The sequence below is a fragment of the Cyprinodon tularosa genome, unplaced genomic scaffold (genome assembly GCF_016077235.1).
Source record: "Cyprinodon tularosa strain WSP-4 unplaced genomic scaffold, ASM1607723v1 ctg328, whole genome shotgun sequence".
Classification (NCBI taxonomy): domain Eukaryota; kingdom Metazoa; phylum Chordata; class Actinopteri; order Cyprinodontiformes; family Cyprinodontidae; genus Cyprinodon; species Cyprinodon tularosa.
Genome location: NW_024039039.1, coordinates 393,016 through 411,327, shown reverse-complemented (window position 1 = coordinate 411,327; position 18,312 = coordinate 393,016). Strand labels below are relative to the sequence as shown.

At 42.9% G+C, this 18,312-nt stretch overlaps 1 protein-coding gene across 1 annotated transcript in view; it reads right to left on the bottom strand.

Annotated features, from left to right (window-relative positions):
* The window catches only part of LOC119788861 (SH3 and multiple ankyrin repeat domains protein 2-like), a 381,590-nt gene that overhangs the window by 88,153 nt on the left and 275,125 nt on the right, over positions 1–18,312 (bottom strand). Inside the window, exons 15-16 of the mRNA XM_038293549.1 lie at positions 12,255–12,336; positions 4,249–4,331 (exon numbers count right to left, since the gene is read on the bottom strand). Coding sequence (XP_038149477.1) covers positions 4,249–4,331; positions 12,255–12,336 — 165 coding nt within the window. The remainder of the gene's footprint in view (positions 1–4,248; positions 4,332–12,254; positions 12,337–18,312) is intronic.

Here is an 18,312-nt window from a genome sequence, read left to right as displayed (position 1 = left end):
ACGGCATCTGCGAGGGAAGGGCTCCAGAAACAAAAAACCTCTTCAAAGGCCACGTCTTCTTCAACGTCACAAAATTGCCCATTTGGAATTTGCAAGGGCGCACCAAACATGGGACATTGAAAGGTGGTAGAAAGTTGTCTTCTCTGATGAGAAAAATTTAACCTTGATGGTCCTGATGGCTTCCAACGTTACTGGCATGACAAGGAGATCCCACCTGAGATGTTTTCTACATGGCACAGTGGTGGGGGCGCCATCATGATTTGGGGTGCGTTTTCCTTTAATGGAACAATGGAGCTTCAGGTTGTGCCGGGGCATCAAACAGCAGCTGGCTATGTGGAGATGGGTTTCCCCATGACTGAGGGCCCTCGTCTGTGTGGTAATGATTGGGTTTTTCAACAGGACAATGCTGCAGTTCACAATGCCCGCCTGACAAAGGAGTTCTTCCAAGAGAATAACATCACTCTTTTGGACCATCCTGCATGTTCTCCGGATCTAAACCCGATTGAGAACATTTGGGGATGGATGACAAGGGAAGTTTACAAAAATGGACATCAGTTCCAGACAGTGGATGCCCTTCATGAAGCCATCTTCAACACTTGGAGCAACGTTCCCAGTAGCCTGATTTCTTCTTTTAACATTGTGAAGCTCTACTTAGAACCTTCTTTAGATCAAATAGTGCAAAATGCAAATTCTAGCAATTTTTTGACTAGACTCAAGATTTTGATCAGGAGTGTATCTAGGCTTCAGGAAAGCCTCTAGAAGCTGCAGGAGAAGGATAAAACCAGCAAAATAAGTCTGGGATACAAACATCAGCTTTTTTTTGGCTCCTTTCATTCCAACTTGTTTCTAATGACCAATCCTTCTCTCTAAGACATGATTATGCTTTAAAAATGAAAAGATTAACTAAATCATGATGGATAAATCCAACTATTTTGTTAGCAGTAGCAAATGCAACAGAAAGAAATCCAATATTTGGACATTGTAATGTTCCAGCATAGCAGGCAGTAACTTCTCTGCTGAACCTTTCAGAATTCATTTCAAAAGAACTTTATTAATCCTAAGGGAAAATCAAAAGAAGTAACTCATTGACCTTTCTTCAAAAAACAAAACAAAAAAAAGCCTTGTAACAAGTAAACAGAGCGAGGTTCAAAATGGGTTCCTACGTGGATATAAACCATTATCATTATGTTCATTTTGTTCTTTTCTAAAAAGTCAGATTTATATTTTAACAACTTTGTTGCAGGCAGAAAAACACAGGATGTCTTTTTTTTAAACTGGATGATTGACCTCAGGCTGTGCTGATGCCTTTAAACAGCCGATCATGTTTGAATTAAACACCAAGCAGAACTTCTAAGAACAAATTTCAACATCACCTGGTCCCCAACTGATCAGGACCAGCCTTATAAGTGAATTAGGACTGCAACTAATGATTATTTAGCAAATTGATCAATCTGTTGATTATTCTTCCAATTAACTGATTAATAATCAGATAGTTAAATGTTCCTTAAAGAAGATTTTTTTTACAAAATGAAACCAGGTGAAGCTAAAGCATTTCCACTAGAAAAGTTCTACATAGAGCAGAATGACAGGAGAAAAAGATTTTTTTTTTATCTTAAATGCAAAATGTTTGTATATTTTTTTCATTTTGATATAACTCCTGCTCTAAAAGGGTCGCTCTGTCAGCTAAAGGCATGTTTTACAGTCTCTAAATTCCAGTTAACAGATTAACTTATCACTAAATTAGTTGATGATTATTTAAATAATCGATTAATCCTGATTATTTGGATGAATTGTTTCAGCCCTAAACTGACCCCATCCCTGACATCTGCAGCCTCCAGCATCGTCTCACAGATCCCTTCATGAAACTTTGCAGCAAACATTCCCTTCTGTCGCTTAAAAAGTTAAGGGCCTGGTTTTTCTAGCACCATCCATCCTGCAGGGTAGAACCGTTCTCCGCATTAATGTTCGCAGAACGCCCCCCCCTACCTCTTCGCTTGCTCTCGGGGAGGTTAAAGAATCCAGCGGCCGGGAGAAACCAGTGGTGACAACTGACACTTCCTATAACTCACAGCCTTACTGGGAGACACAGACCACGAGCACATCCCAAGATCTCATGGGAGGTTCTCAACACCACTGGGATGTTTCTGGATGTGAGAGAGAGAGACTGAGGGGAGGAGAGGGAAGGAGGGAGGGAGGCAGAGCAGAAATGCAGAGCGAGGAAGAGGATGTGAGCTTATGTGACAGCTTCAGCATCAGGGTATGTTTGTGTGTTCATGTTCGCCCCCCAGCACAGGAAGAGCTCGGCTGGCTCCGTTCCTCTGGGGTAAAAGTCACTGTGTGTCACAGAGAAGGCAACATTCCTCTTGTTTCCCTGAGACGAATCCCTCCATCTCTGCCTCCTCAATAAAAAATAAATAAATAAAAAAAACAAAACAACGTCTTGAAATCACACGAAAGGGCGGTGGCGACCAATCCAACGACACCATGCGGCAGTGGAATTATGTGGATTATGACACGGCAGGAATCGTCGTAGAAATCGAAGCAGCAGCATCTCCAAACGGCTATTTTTAGAAGCGATCTCACCGCCTGCCTGAATGTGCCACTCGTACCACAACAAGCAACGCTGAGCTGGGGGGGCGCAGAGAGGAGGGCGGCCGCCGCGATACAGGGGACTCAACTGAAAGACTCGGTCCAGAGGAGTTTAAAACAGAACCAGCTCTTGTCTGTTTAGATCCATGAGCTCACATCGGGTCTGGTTTAGAGAGGAACCGATTTAAACCTTTGGATAGATGCTATTATTGCTGCTCCGGCTGATAACTGATACCCATACCAGCATCATTATTCCCTTTATCTCTTAAATGACCTAGGTCCATATGTTAAATACAATCTGCACTGTCTGACTGAATTATATTATAAAAGCACAACACAGCAACGTTCTCCTCGTTTGTTGGCGAACCTGAAAGCTCAGTGACTCTGACCCTCAATGACTCTCTCTGAACTTTAGCATCTTGGTCATTCAGATCTATGACAGGTATGGGAATAAAAAAGTCAATGCAAATGAGAAAACATATTATTGACCAGCAGGTTTTGAATGGAAGGAGGATGAAACATTACTGCAGATTATTACATCTCCTATTTCTTCTCCAGTTGTTTAATAAGTAAAACAGACACGACGTGATCTGTTATGCATGTCTTATTGTTGAAGTTTAGATCTTTTGAAACTATGTATGAATTACAGGAGGATGTGATGTGGGTAGCACTTAGCAAGAAGGTTGCGGGGTCTTTCTGCATGGAATTTGCATGTTCTCCGAGCATGCATGGGTTCTCTCTGGGTACTCCGGCTTCCTCCCACAGTCCAAAAACATGTCTGTTAGGTTAATTGGCTTCACTAAATTCTCCTTAGGCGTGAGTGTCTGTGTGTGAATGGTTGTTAGTCTCTGTGTGTCCATGTGAAGGACTGGAAACCTGTCCAGGATGGACCCCGCCTCACCTGTAAACAGCTGGAGATAGAAACCAGCTCCCCTTGTGACCTCGCTTGGGATTTCTTTTACAAAAGATGAACTGATTTCATACATGCACTTGTTTGTGATTATTAAGCAAAAACTTTACAGCTTTAATAATCATGAATGAACCCAGATTATATAAAACCTTCATTAAACCTTTAGATAAAAGAGTTTGTTCAGAAAGGCTAATTTTTCTGATGCAAAGATTATTTCTGCAGGTCAGTGCCCTGATGTCACAGCTGAAGCACGCTGCCCCGTTAACGTTATTTGTTGGTATAAAAAGCTGGAAGACACAGTGCTATTTATTTAATGCATCCTGTCATAAACAGAGCAAACATCCAGGAGATTTCTGCAGGTCTGTTCTGTTTGCAGACCTCAGGTCAAAAACGCTAACTGCTCCCTGCTGATGTGATGGTGTTCTGGTCCAACATATCAACACATCCAGCTGATGAGGAGTAAACATGTGGCTCACATTCAGGCTGTGGGATCATGTTATTGGAAGGCAATCAGAGGCATAAACTCTGCAAAAAGAGAAACCTAATTATGCGCTTTTATGATTCCTGCAGGCTGGTTTTCTCTATTTGTTGGTGGAAATGTGGCTGCTGCGGTTTTATTTAGTGAACACAATCTGTCACCACAAACAAACATGCATCAAGAGGTCAGGGCTTCACGTCACAGCTGATGTCTGCAGAGAAGCGGAAAATTAAAAAAGGAAGAATGACTCAAAGTGAGTGGATGTTCTTACCTTTAGCCCCACGCAGCACGAAGCCGAAGCCCTCATTCTCCTTCTTCTGCAGAACCACCGTCTTCTCGTCCACCACGCAGTCACTGTGGAGGAGATGCCGAGCAGAGCGCCCGTTAGCACAGCCCATCATCCGCAGCATGGCCACGGACGCCCTGCCCGAGTGGAGGTTCATGCTGCTGGAGGAGAGCTAGTCCGGCCGGGGCAGGGCAGGGTGGCCCCCACCCCCCCACCGCCTCCTCCTCCTCTGCTCGGCCGCTGTTTCTATCAAACCCTGCGGCGGCAGCTCCGGTAGCCCGGCAACAGCATCCTCCGGGAAAGAGGCGAACCCCGAAATAAATAAAAATATATATAAAAATGAAAAAGTGGGAAAAAAATAAAATAACAGGCGCTGCGTCTGAGGCGCGGTTACCGCTTCCGCTCCTGTCGCTGCTGCGGTGGAGCCGCGCGGTGCGGCAGAGCGGCGCCTTCCAGGAGACGCGACATCAGTGCGGAGGTGGAGGCGGCTGACAGCTCATGGCGAGGCGGGGACAAGGCTGCGGCTCGCCGCGGTGCAAGAGGCGAAAGGGGCGGAGGAGAAAGCGGCGCTGAGAGCTCCGCAATGACAAACCCACAGCAGCAGACACGGAGTGGGAGTGGGAGTGGGTGACCGCACTAATCTAGTGACTTCTTAAAAAGTGTCTCCGTCTGCTCGCCGGATCAGATGACCGAGATAAAGCTGCAAACACTTATGTTGTGTGTGTTTTTTTTTTTTTTATTGTTTTTTCTGCAACAACTAAATAAAATAAAATCTTTAAATGACAACATCTACCTAAAAACAGAACAAAAATGATGAGATAACACGTAATGCAATTTAAACCCGTAGAATTATGTTTATTATTATTTCATTATCAATCAGAATCATTAAAACCATCTGGTGTGCCCCAGGGATGCGTTTCAGGGTCTGTTGTGTTTTCCCTTGCTAAAATCTCTAACAAATATATGATGGGCCTAAATTTGTAGAGCAGAGTGCAACCAGGTGTCCAACTCATTCATCAAGCATTCTGTAACCTAATTCTATAATATAATTCTAACTTTTCATGACTTCCGTTTAGCCTTAGAGCTAATGAAAACACAAAACGAGTTACTCTGAAATAAATACACCAATGACTGAAAAACGAGAATATTGATCAGGACAATGAACTTTATTGATCCATGCAAATGTACAATTTAATGAAAGTTGATCTCTGCTTTTAACTCATTCCTGGAAGCAACCAGGGACCCAAAAGGGCAGATTGTGGGGTTCGACCTGGGTACTTGTCAGTGTATTCTCATTATCAGTTGGTATGAAATCGTACGAAAAGTTATGCACAGTATTTCGTACGTTTTTGACGTTTTTTTCGTCGTGTTTTTACATCTTGCCTTGAGACAAGATATCCGTGCGCATCTTACGCACCATTCAATAACATACAATTAACCCTGACCCTAACCCTGACACAAAACAGCAAGCAACCTAGTGAGAGACATCATGAAGTAATTATTGCACTGTCCGTCCCAGTTTTACGTCCGTCCGCCCATCTGCTTTTTTCGTCTGTCTGGCTGCGCATGCGCACTGATATGTTTTTTCGAAGAAAAACGTCAAAAAAGTATGAAATACTGTACATAACTTTTCATACGATTTCATACGAACTGATAATGAGAATATGTTGTACTTGTAGCCTTCGCAGAACTCAAGCACTTTTCCCTAAACCAGGCTTACACTGTGCGATTTTCTGCCCTTTTCGGGCCGACATTCCAGTCGTGGGAGAATTTCTCGATCGGCCTGAGTTTCAGCCTGATCGTTCGTTGTGAGTCGTGTAGTGTACAGGGGGTAACGAGTGGCGATCAGCCTCTCACGACCACCTCCTGATCAGGAATCATGCAACATATTCTCATTATCAGTTCGTATGAAATCGTACGAAAAGTTATGCACAGTATTTCGTACGTTTTTGAAGTTTTTCCTTGAAAAAACAGATCAGTGCGCATGCGCAGGCAGACAGACGAAAAAAGCAGATCCGCGGACGGACGTAAAACTGGAAAAAACAGTGCAATAATTACTTCTTCATGTCTCTAACTATGTTGCTTGCTCTTTTGTATCTTAGGGTTAGGGTTAATTTTATGTTAAATTCTGTTATTGAATGGTGCGTAAGATGCGCATGCGTAAGGATATCTTGTCTCGAGGCAAGACGTAAAAATACGACGAAATGCGACGAAAAAAAACGTCAAAAACTTACGAAATTACGGTGAATAACTTTTCGTACGATTTCATACGAACTCATAATGAGAATACACTGAATCACGAGGTCGGGAGAAAATCGGTTTCATCGTACATTGGGAGCTGTAGCTGCGTGCAACGATTGAAAAAAATCGCACAACCACCAGGCCACTACTACCACATAATACTACAGAAATGCCATGTTATGACCTTCGCAGTCATACAGAAGGGAGCTGTTCACAGAGTCCCTTTCTAATCATACTCATAGAAAATTGAGTGGAAGGAAGAAGAGGTTAAACAGAAGCAACCTTGAGGAGGCTGAGAACTAACCTGTGCCTTCTTGGCACATCAGCAGCGCCACAGGCTCACCGTTTCCATGACATTCTGGATTAATGCAGGAAGTCAAGTAGAACGAGTCTCAATCACCTACAAGGTGCTCACTCTTTAAGAACACTTCAGTAAGCCCACATTTCTGTATTATAAATCAGTATTTATTGCTCTTATGTCTCCTAGATTTCTTTAAAACTAAGTTTTGAGGTTTTCTTCATCTGTAACCAGAGATCTTGAAAATAAACCCAGATAAAGGTAGATCTACGCAGAGTATGAGTTTCTCTCTATCAGCCAAATCACTGATGTATTTTGCACGTATTCTAATTTATTTAAATGCATTTTCCTTCAGAAGTTCTGGGATTGTTTCTATCTTCTAAGGCTGCATATTTAAATCTTCCTAACAAATCCTTAAAGGATCATCATCAGTGACAGAAAAGATAAAACCATAACCATCCTGCACATATATCCCAGTGCATGTGATGTGAACCAACAGCAGCTATGGCTGCGGAGCCTCGACTGTTCCAGCTGCAGCTGCGTTTGTGAGGAATCCTCCATGAGGTGATGCAGCAGCTTCTTCAGAGCAGGATCCCTCCAACAGGAAAGGAAGCCTGTTAAGTCTGACTCAGCTGTAAGCTTCCACAGCTGACATCTTTTCCTGGACTCTGAATACGCTCCTTCCTAATCTCCCCCCTGCTAAGATGCGGAGTTTGGAACTCACACGCAATGAAGTGGTCCATTCCATCTCTGATAACCTGCAGCGATCATGGCCGAGGCCTGTGCCCTTTGAGAGCTCCCGCTGAGGCCTTCAACCCTAAAGGTTAAGTTTGCTTTTATGACTTGAGGTGATTGCAGCAAGGGTGCCTCATTCACTGTGTAATTGGAACCAGGATAAAGCTGAATAGACGCTCAGATAATGGAGAAAAGATGGAGAAGGAAGAATGAAGAAGGTGAAAGAGTGGCGACTGCCATCCTAGCAACAGTTCCCTTAGCAACGCAATCTGTGTAGAAAGAGGCCAGTGATGCTGCTACACTGAAGGTTATCTCACAGCATTCCCTTACACAGACACACACACACATACTCATTTTGCCATCGTCGTGAGGACCATGTGTTGACTCCCATTGATTTCAGTCATTTTCAACCCTTTCTATGCCCCAACCCTAAAACTGACCCTAAACCTAACCAATAGCAAAATACCTTGTGAGGACAAGCAAAGTCTCCTCATTTTACAACTGGTGATGGACACACACATCCCCCTACTGCACCCCCCCCCCCCCACACACACACACACACACACACACCCTGCTACTCTGAAATCTGGGAGCTCTTAAACAGGTCAGCAGATGTGTGGAAAGCAGCCTGATAGATTATTAGACGTGTCATGTTGTGCAACAGCAAAATGCGAAGGGCCGAAACTCTCCAAATAAAGCTGAGCCTACAGGATGCATGGGAGAAAATGTGAACCATCTCACTCTGGGTTTCAACGTGGGAGTCTGCAGAGTATTTATAGTCCAGAGGAGAGGCTCTCTGAGCGCTGCATGGTCAGATATTCATTTCTTTTTATCCACATCAGGAATCTTGCAATTTGATGGTAAGCTCCTACGTTATGTAACCTAAAGCATGTGAGCAAAGTGCCTGCAAATAAGCCCTGTTTTTGTGAACACGGGCCTCTGACCCATTAATAGCATTCCTTACATGCTGTAGAGTACTCTCAGTCATGGTTTTGTTCCTGCTGGCTGCATCAATTTGTGCTTTGTGACTGAGCAATGACTCTGCCATCATCAGCGTTTTATCCTGGACCACTAAGAGAACTAGTGCATCGGAGATGGAGGTCCACCTCCATACTACAGAATACTAAAGGATTCTTGTTTTTCCATGTACTATTTTTCAAGGAGTTTTAGATTTACTTCACACCTCTTTAGAAAATAACCACCTTATTATTGCAGTTTTATAAAGATCAAACTATGAGTGATTGTTTTTGCTAAGCTGCAGAACAGGCCTGGCTAAAAAACACCAGAACCTTAAGAAAGATTGAGTTCTGTTTCATTGAAACCAAACTCATCAGCAGCCAAATACCATAACTATCAGGTAAACATGGTGCTGGCAGCAACATGCTGTGGCATTACCTATTCTAAGATCAATCAGTTTGGACACTTTTCAAGAACGAGGAAGATGATAAATTTTCAGCACACACCCAGAAGAGCTTAAGATAACATTTCAAAATAAAAAAAAGAGTCTGAGAGTCTGTGGTGATTTAAAAAAAGACTCATGCTAAAGGATCTCTGGATGCTAAAACTAGATGAAAATATTGCAGCTTTCTTATATCTAAATTTTTCATTTGTTTCCAGGTGAATGAAACAAAATATAATGCTACATAAAAGATTGAAACAGGATTAAACTGTATAGATTTAGTTTACAGAAGTGAAACGGTTCCTGTGTTCTTGTGCCTCAGTTAGGACCACAGTGCTGCTGTCAGTGATGGATTGGGTCTACTTGCAGGTCGGCGCTGACCTGCTGCCTGCCTAAATACACACATGGGGGAATAAAATCCTCCTTCCTCGTGGACCTTTCAGAGGGGGCCACCGGCAGCTAAAGAAAGACTCGATGCTGGAATCGCAGCTTCTAATAAAAAAAAAAAAAAACTATCGTGATCTAATTCTCTAGACGAGGTCAGAGATGATTGTCAGGGATATTTTCTCTTTTAAGGAAAAAACCCAGAAACCTCTGGATCTGTAAAGTCAAGCAGCCTTCTCTCTACGTCACATTTCAAAGTTTAATCTTTGCTGGATAAAATATTGCAGACATGCTTAAAATTGATCCACTGGTTAAGATTCTCAGTCATTCAGGTAATTGTCGTTCCAAAAACATCTTCAAGCTTGGAAAACAAAATCCATATAGTATAAAAACGACCATATTTTCACGACTATAAGGCGCATATAAACATCTTTTTTTTCCCTTAAAATGTGCGGTGCGCCCTATGTGTGTTGTTACTGCGGACGTTTGAAACCACCATGAGAACGTTAAAGGGGGAAGTGTGGGCATGGATTGTGTATTAAAGAACAGGTATGTGCTTTATGCAGAACTCCTTTATGCAGAGGAGATTATTTGGATTATTTTGATGAAAAACACCTACCAGCTGCCGCGGTGAACCGCGAGGAGGCGACCCGACCAGAGGCTGCTGTTGAATTAAGTTTTCAGGTGGATTTTCCCACTTAAAAACATATTAAAACTACTTTATTCCCACTGATCACAGCAAATATAGTTGCAAGGCAAAGAAAGGATAGAGTAGCTCCGCCCTACGCTCGTCAGACCCACTTTTGCACCGTGCAGCCAGAGCAGCGAAGCTGCTTCAGCCGCTCGTCAGAACTAACTGGTACAATCTAAACTGCAGGCACCAGGATAATAAAAGCGAACATATTCTGCTGGCAGATCTCTGCGTTTTAAGTTAATTTATGTGTCAATAAACTGTTTCAGAGGAGTGATCACAGTGCTCTGTGTCATCAGAGACGTGTCTCTCACGGCCAGCTCCCAGGTTTGATTAAGACTTTGTAATAAATACATGAATAAAGCATCTATTTTTAAGTAAGCAGTAGAGGTATTTAAACGTAGTAGAGGATATGTACCGGTATATAAAACCCGCGCCCTATAATCCGGTGCGCCTTACGTGTGTGTTAAATACAGTAATGGCACACATAACTGAGACTGCGCCTTTTAGTACGGTGTGCCTTATGGTCGTGAAAATACGCACGTATTTATATTTATAGTATACTTTACATATGATTCTCAGAGTCCAAAAAGTTTAAAAAAGCGAAGAGATGAAATTAAAAGTTTTATTTCAAAGTTTAAAAATGAATAATAAAACTTTGAAAAGTCGGCTTTGTCTGGTTCTCCCTCCCAACCCACCCCCCACCCCCCGTCTGACCTGCAAAAGCTAGAATCAGATTTACAGCAGATTGTGTTTTTCCACAATTTCCTTACAGAACATCTTAACACAAGGTACTGTAAAAAGGAAGACCAATAATAAAATAAAACACAACCATGCTTCCTCTGGATCTAGAAAGAGAACATTCAGTACGAAAAAAAAAAAACATTTTAACACAATTCATAAACCTTAACATGGGTTCAGTCGCGCTGCTATCGATATGGAACTCCTACTCCTTTTTTCAGGACAATGTTATCTCACTATTTTCATTTCGGATAGTCCAAATATGTTTACATTTCTAGTTTACAGCTTTGACTTTCAAACTTAATAAAAAATATACAAACTTTAATCCCAATCACTTTCAGGGTTAATAAATCGTATTTCGGGTGCAAAGTGTCGATTTAAATATCCTCCACCCAAAAACCTGGGCCCTTTAATAAGTAGAGTGAGACCTGCATAGACCTTACTTAATTCAGCTAAGGTAAAACTAGCCTCGTGAGACCATCCTGATCACGTGAGCTTTCAAGATTTCACTCGCTAATCAGTCTGGAGACTCTCCGTTAAAGAAAATTTGGAGCCGTTCACCAAACGAACGTCCAATCAGCGTTGGCTTTGGGGCAGGTTGAGGTGTGACGCAACGAGAAGCGCAACAGTTCAGTCTAAAGAACATGGCGGCTTCAGCCGATGAAACTAGCGTTAGCGTGGCTATCGAGCAAGCTTTATCGGAATTACAGAGTATTTCTTCACTGAAAGAAGAGCAAAACACTGCTCTGGAGGCTTTTCTCAGAGGAAAAGATGTTTCTGCTCTTCTCCCGACTGGTTTCAGCAAGAGTTTGATCTATCAATTGGCTCCTCTTCGTCGTCGCTCTGTTAGTACGTCATATGCTTCGTTGATCTGATTGGTTTATTTGGCCCGTCTATCACCAACATAGGCCAATCAGCTTACCAGTATTTTCGCCCCTTCCCAAAATTACTTCTATGGAAGGTTTCCAGATGGATATGCGGAGCAAATCCATCTGGCGGAGTCAGGTTAAAAACTCTTTACCTTTGCCTGATCTCTGTGCCTCGAAGATCAGCTTGGCACACGTGACCAGGTTTTCACTTGTTCGCACAAGCAACTGGAAGAGATTCATCATCAGATTAACTGCTTCTTTTAAACAGAAAAAATAGTCCCTGGATTCAAGTCGCTTTCTGAACCAGACAAGAATGCATTGATTTTCATTCCTTCTGAAACTTCTGTTAAAGTGGATCTGACAGCAGCGGAGAAAAGACCTCCGCACAACACCTCATGAGAAGGAACCGCGGGATTCAACGTCAGGCATGATTAGACAAAACTCTTCACTCACTGAAGCCAAAACAACTTGGTTAAATCTCACATTTGCAACAAATTTTCCTTTTTCTGAGGAGCAGGAGGAAGAGGAAACCTGATTAGGCCAGCAGGTGATGAGACAACAATCAACAGGTGGTGATCTACACGATGATAGAATTTTGACATGCAGGAGGACAGGCGTGTTTGTGAGACTCACCTGGAGGCATCAAAGCTGTCGTATGAGCCCACAGTGTAATGTCTGAAGAGCTTCCGTCTGTCAGCCCGGTCAGCTCGAGAATCTGCCAAAAATTCCAGCAGAATCATATCAGTGCCACAGATCAGTTAATGCTGACCTGAATATGCTGCATTTAATAGAAAGTGAGATACTAAATGTAGCCTGTCACTTACAGTTCCTTAAAAGAACTAAGCGGCTAAGATAATTAAAGAAGATAGTTTTGCTAAAATATTGCTATAAAAATTTAAAAAATATCAATTCAATTTCAATTCAGTTTATTTATATAGCACCAATTCACAACACATGTCATCTCAAGGCACTTTACAGTTCAAACAGATAATACAGTCAAACTGATTCAAAGTTTTCTATCTAAGGAAAACCAGTTGATTGCATCGACTCATTGACTCAAATACAATCCCTTACACTAAGCATGCTTGTAGCGACAGTGGAGAGGAAAAAACTCCCTTTTAACAGGAAGAAACCTGAAACCAGAACCAGGCTCAGTGTGAGCGGCCATCTGCTGAGGCCGACTGGGGTTCAAGGAGACAGAAGCAGAGCTGATGATGATGATGATGAAATATCAAATTTTTTCCAACACAAAATGATAAACTAACAATAATAAATCATGTTTAATTAACTCTCTAAGTAAAGATGATGCTACAACATTGGAAAACTAAGAACAAAGAAGGTCATTGATGGATCTTGGGCAGTGCAGAATGGAGTTGCATTCTGAAACTTCATGCTACATTCACACCGTATGTTCTTTGTGCAGCAAAAAAGTGCCTGCTGTTGCTACGTGTTGTTGGCAACCAAATGGCTGGAACCAAACTCAACCTCTGGGCACCGACTGATTTTTAAGAGCAGAGGTTCATGCCTTAGATGCCGTCGCTGTTCTCTATAGTTCCATCTTAAATAAACATTTGTTAAACCTAACTGTTTCTCCCCCTTGAAAACTGGGTCCTTATGTTCTGACCCTTACATTGTGGGCTTTAATCCTGAGATGAGAGTCAGTGGCTGCTGGTCTGGGGTATTGGCTGCCTTGGTTGCAGCTGTAGTGCTCCCTCTCTCAAAACGAGCATTAAAGTTGTTAAGGTGTGTTTTAAAGAATGTGTATTTGTATTATGTACGCTCTAGCCTATTGACACGCCAAATACGAAATTTTGGAGGCACAGCTGCTACCACAGGATGCATCTGGCAGTTGCTCATGCTGAAACACTAACAGGCATGCTGAGGTCTAAATCTAGTGTGAAGGTGTCCCCAAAGTCAGTACAGGGGAGTAATTAACACATTTCCACATCATATGAGAGAAAACCAACAAGAGAACCGCAAGGAAGGCCCTGAATCTCTGAGAGCGAGGATACAGTGGAGATAGTGGTCTGATAGGGAATTAAACATTCCTTGGTAGCACCCCCTATGGACAGCATCGTGGAGAAGAAAATGCTTTCAGCTCTTGCTTCTCTGTTTATCTGGTGTTCTGCTTATGGAAGATTAACTTTTGACCCGTTGGTGACATACATGATGCATTTCTTCTCAAAACAAAAAAAGAAGGCGAGTTAAACACACATGACCTGGGATGACCCCTGCCCCCCGCCCTTATTCTCATGTGTTTGTCAGATTAAGCATCATCTCCTCCCCTCATCTTCCTCCCTCTCCATCTTTCTTTCACGTATTCTCTCCCACCAGCTGTCACACTTTCACAGAGACTGCGGCTCATCTGATCCGGTTTAGGTCATCTTTGCAGGAAGGCTGTTTTTCCGTCCTCTCCCTGACTCTGTTTCAGAACGGACAGGACGAGGATGTGGCTGGACGTTAAAGATCAGACAGATAAAGAGAAAAAAAAAGAAGGATTACGAGATTTAAGCTTCCTTTGTTTTACTGAAAAGAACGAAACGTTAAGCATTTATATCAGCTTCATATCGGGATGAATGAAAAGAAAAACAAGAATCTGACGTCCCACCATCACTATAGTCCATGGCAACGGCCAGCTGGTTTCTATGGTCACAGATCAATAGGGATGCAGCAGCCATGTGTCTCATCAGAACACAGAGTACTCGTGTTTGTGTGAAAACATGTGCGCCTGTTCCATCTGTGGTTGTATCACCGTTCTGTCAGCTGTGCATGTGAGGAGTAGCTGATTTTGCTCTGGGTTTCCTTCTAGGCCTGTTTTACCTCCTGTTGTTCTGGCCTCTTTCAGTCTCATTATTACTTTGAGCATAGAAAGAGGTGCAAATGAGATGAGCGAAGTGCAACCGCATGCATGTATGGAGCTGAATGTTTGCAGGCATTTTGCACTTCTGTAACATAAATACAGTAGATGGAAGAAGTTGGTACCTAGACTGTAATTTATCTTTGTACTAAAACAGGAAACAAACAAGAACAAGAAATCTTTCTCTTTGTAGATGGAGTCCATGATGTGGTGCTAAAAGTAGAAAAGTTTAAATGCTTTGGAGAGTCCCACATCAAATGTTGGTTGTTTCCAGTGTTGGGCACGTTACTTTGAAAAAGTAATTAGTTATAGTTACTAGTTACTTCTCCCAAAAAGTAACTGAGTTACTAACTGAGTTACTCCACAATAAAAGTAACTAGTTACTAGTAAAAGTAACTATTGCGTTACTTTTGCGTTTCTCGCCCCCGTAAACCTCACCACCCGGCCCCCACCTTCTCGCCGTGTGTTTCCAAAGCCAGCTGAATAGAGCGGACGACAAAGACAAGAACCTGCAGACAGTTTAGCATTTATTGCAACTCAACGTAAATGACATCAGGGGGGAACGCCATGTGAAGTTTTATAACAGGACATTCAGATCCGGTGAGTATATGAAATTAATAACTGGGGATGTCTAATTCTGAAATCCTGTGTGTTTGGGTTGTTATAGATACTGCAACATCTATCTATCCATCTATCTATCTAGATCTATACTCTGTGTGTGACATAAAATATGGATCTCCATCCCTGCCACAAAGGCCATCAAATAATGTTTAAAATAAAAAAAACAGTAGGTTGAGAAGGCAGAGTATCCATCCATCCATCCATCCATCCATCCATCCATCCATCCATCCATCCATCCATCCATCCATCCATCCATCCATCCATCCATCCATCCATCCATCCATCCATCCATCCAGATTTCTCCCTTTCTCCATATAGGCTATCATTTCTGGCTGTTGTCAGGTTCATTTGATCCTTCACGCTCTCCATAGTTCTCCTGTGGCGCGAGCACAGGGCGACTGTTGCGCGCCTTTAGCGAGCATGCGCGTTTCCTGTCGCTTACGCGGTGACTCTTGCCGCCTGCGCTGTGTGGAGATGCAGAGGAAACCGTTATGTGATGGGGAAACGCAGCTCTACGTAGCACCGGTATTTCCATGTGGAAAACGCTGTTTTGCTGCTGGAGTCATCCTCACTCTCCATCTCTCTGTGTGTGCTGTACGTTAACACCCACCAGCAGAAACACCCACCTATTCAACTGACAGACGGAATCTCATCCTCCCCTCTCTCATGACAAAGCGCGCACCTCTGGATGACCTAAAATAATCTTTAATATCTCTTAAACAAAAGTAGCACAAACAATATTTTTTTCTGCACAAATCTGCACTAACGTTGCACTAACCATTCAGTCTATTTGCAGAGTTTTTTGACGTGGGTGGGGTGTCAGCTTCACGCAGCTGCGCACGAGTCCTATCATGAAAAAAGGTTCATTGTGCGACCTGAGTAACGCGCAGTAACGGGGTGCCTGCAATGGTAACTGCGTTATAGTTACAGTCAAAGTAATTAGTTAGATTACTCGTTACTAAAACAAGGTAACGCCGTTAGTCCCATCACTGGTTGTTTCTCACATCCATTTTATGTTTAAAATAGAATCCATACAGTCATGGTCAAAAGTATTGAGAATGACACAAATATTATATGTTCACATAATCTGCTGCCCTCTGGTTTTCATGTGTGTATGTCAGATGTTGTCATCGCATACAGAAATACAATTGCTGTCATATTATGAGTAACAAAAGCTTTTAATGACAGAATGAGTTAATGCAGCAAGTCAATATTTGCAGTGTTGACCCCTCTTCTTCATGCTCTGAATCAACTTCTGGACACATCCTGACTGATAGCAGTCCATTCTTGCACAATCAATTCTAGCATTTTGTCAGAATTCCTAAGTTTTTCGTTTGTCCACCCGTCTCTTGATGATTGACTACAAGTTTTCAATGGGATTAAGATCAGGGGGGTTTCCAGGCCATGGATCCAAAATCTCTATGTTTTGTTCCCTGAGTCAGTTAGATATCACCTTTGCTTTATGGCAAGGTGCTCCATCATGCTGGAAAAGGCGTTGTTCATCACCAAACTGCTCTTGGACATTCTGGCACCATCTTTTTTTATGGCTGTGTTTTCAGGTCAGACTGTGAGAGAGACGACTCCCTTGGCTAAAAAGCAATCCTACACATGAATGGTTTCAGGATGCTTTACAGTTGGCATGTGACAAGACTGGTGGTAGCGCTCACCTTGTCTTCTCCCAACAAGCTGTTTTCCAGATGTTCCAAACGATCAAAAAGGGGATTGATCAGAGAAAAGGACTTTACCCCAGTCCTCAGCAGTCCACTCTCTGCACCTTTTGCCGAATATCAGTCTGTCCCTGATGTTTTTCCTGGAGAGAAGTGGCTTCTTTGCTGCCCTCCTTGAGACCAGGTCTTGCTCCAAGAGTCTCCGCCTCACAGTGCGTGCAGATGCACTCACACCTGCCTGCTGCCATTCCTGAGCAAGCTCTGCACTGCTGGTAGCCCGATCCCGCAGCTGAAACACTTTTAATAGACGGTCCTGGAGCTTGCTGGTCTTTCTTGGGCGCCATGGAGCCTTTTTGGCAACAATGGAACCTCTCTCCTTGAAGTTCTTGATGATGCGCAAGATTTTTGACTGAGGTGCAATCTTTCTAGCTGTGATTCTCTTTTCCTGTTAGGCCATTTTTGGGCAGTGCAATGATGACGGCACATGTTTCTTTAGCGATAACCATGGTTCACAGAAGAGAAACGATGATGCCAAGCACCAGCCTCTTTTTAAAGGCATACTTTGCAACATTTTTCAGTTAATTAATGTGTTCCATAACGTTTTGGATGATTAAATTAGTCATTTCAGGTCGAACAAAGGTTTTCTACCATTCTACCGTTTATACCATACTTGCAATTGCAGGAGCCCTCGGCCCACACCCACAGGCTCAGAAGTCTCGTGCATGGCGAGAGTCGGTCTTGCCTTACGGCGAGAACTGCTACACGCCCCCAGTTAAAGGCATGCTCGTTGCTAGCGCAGTGGCGATATTTGTGCAGTTATCATGGCGGAACCAGCGTGAAAACAGCGAAAGCCCATGTCGGAGCAGGCAAGAAAGAGGAAAGGGGCTATGGACAGAGAGAGGAGTCGTACCGTCAGGCAAGCCTTTTCCGAATGGTGAGAGCTAAAACAAAAAGGAGGCTCAAGGCTGACGCGGACTTCGCGTTTCTGCTGAAAACAACCGTGCCTGGCTTGACGGAGAAACCAGGAGAACAGCTGAGCATATTTACGACGGTGCACTTTTAATTTCGCCCTCTAGGGGGAGCCTCGCTGGAAAATCAACACCGGTTGCATAGTATACCTTTAAAGTGTGCAGTGGTATCATTATTACTTAATCATGACAGATTGATCTCTAGCCCTGTCCTCATCACCACCCACATTTGTTTTAATGGAGCTATCACTGAAACCATGTTAGCTGCTCCTTTTAAGGCAGGGCTGCAATGGCGTTCAAATGTGTTTCGGGGGATAAAGTTCATTTTCTAGGCAAAGGTTTACTTTGCAATTAATTGCTGTTATGCTGATCACTCTTTATAACATTCTGGAGTATATGCTAATTTCCGTTATAAAAACTGAAGCAGTAAATATTAACATTTGAATCATTCTTAAAACTTTTGGCCATCACTGTAGGTTTTGATCCAGACTCCTTTTCCTTCTACCCATCCCTCTGGATGTATGATCCCACAGGCAACTTCTGGGCCTGCTCAGGGCTCTCCATCTGAGGCGACATAT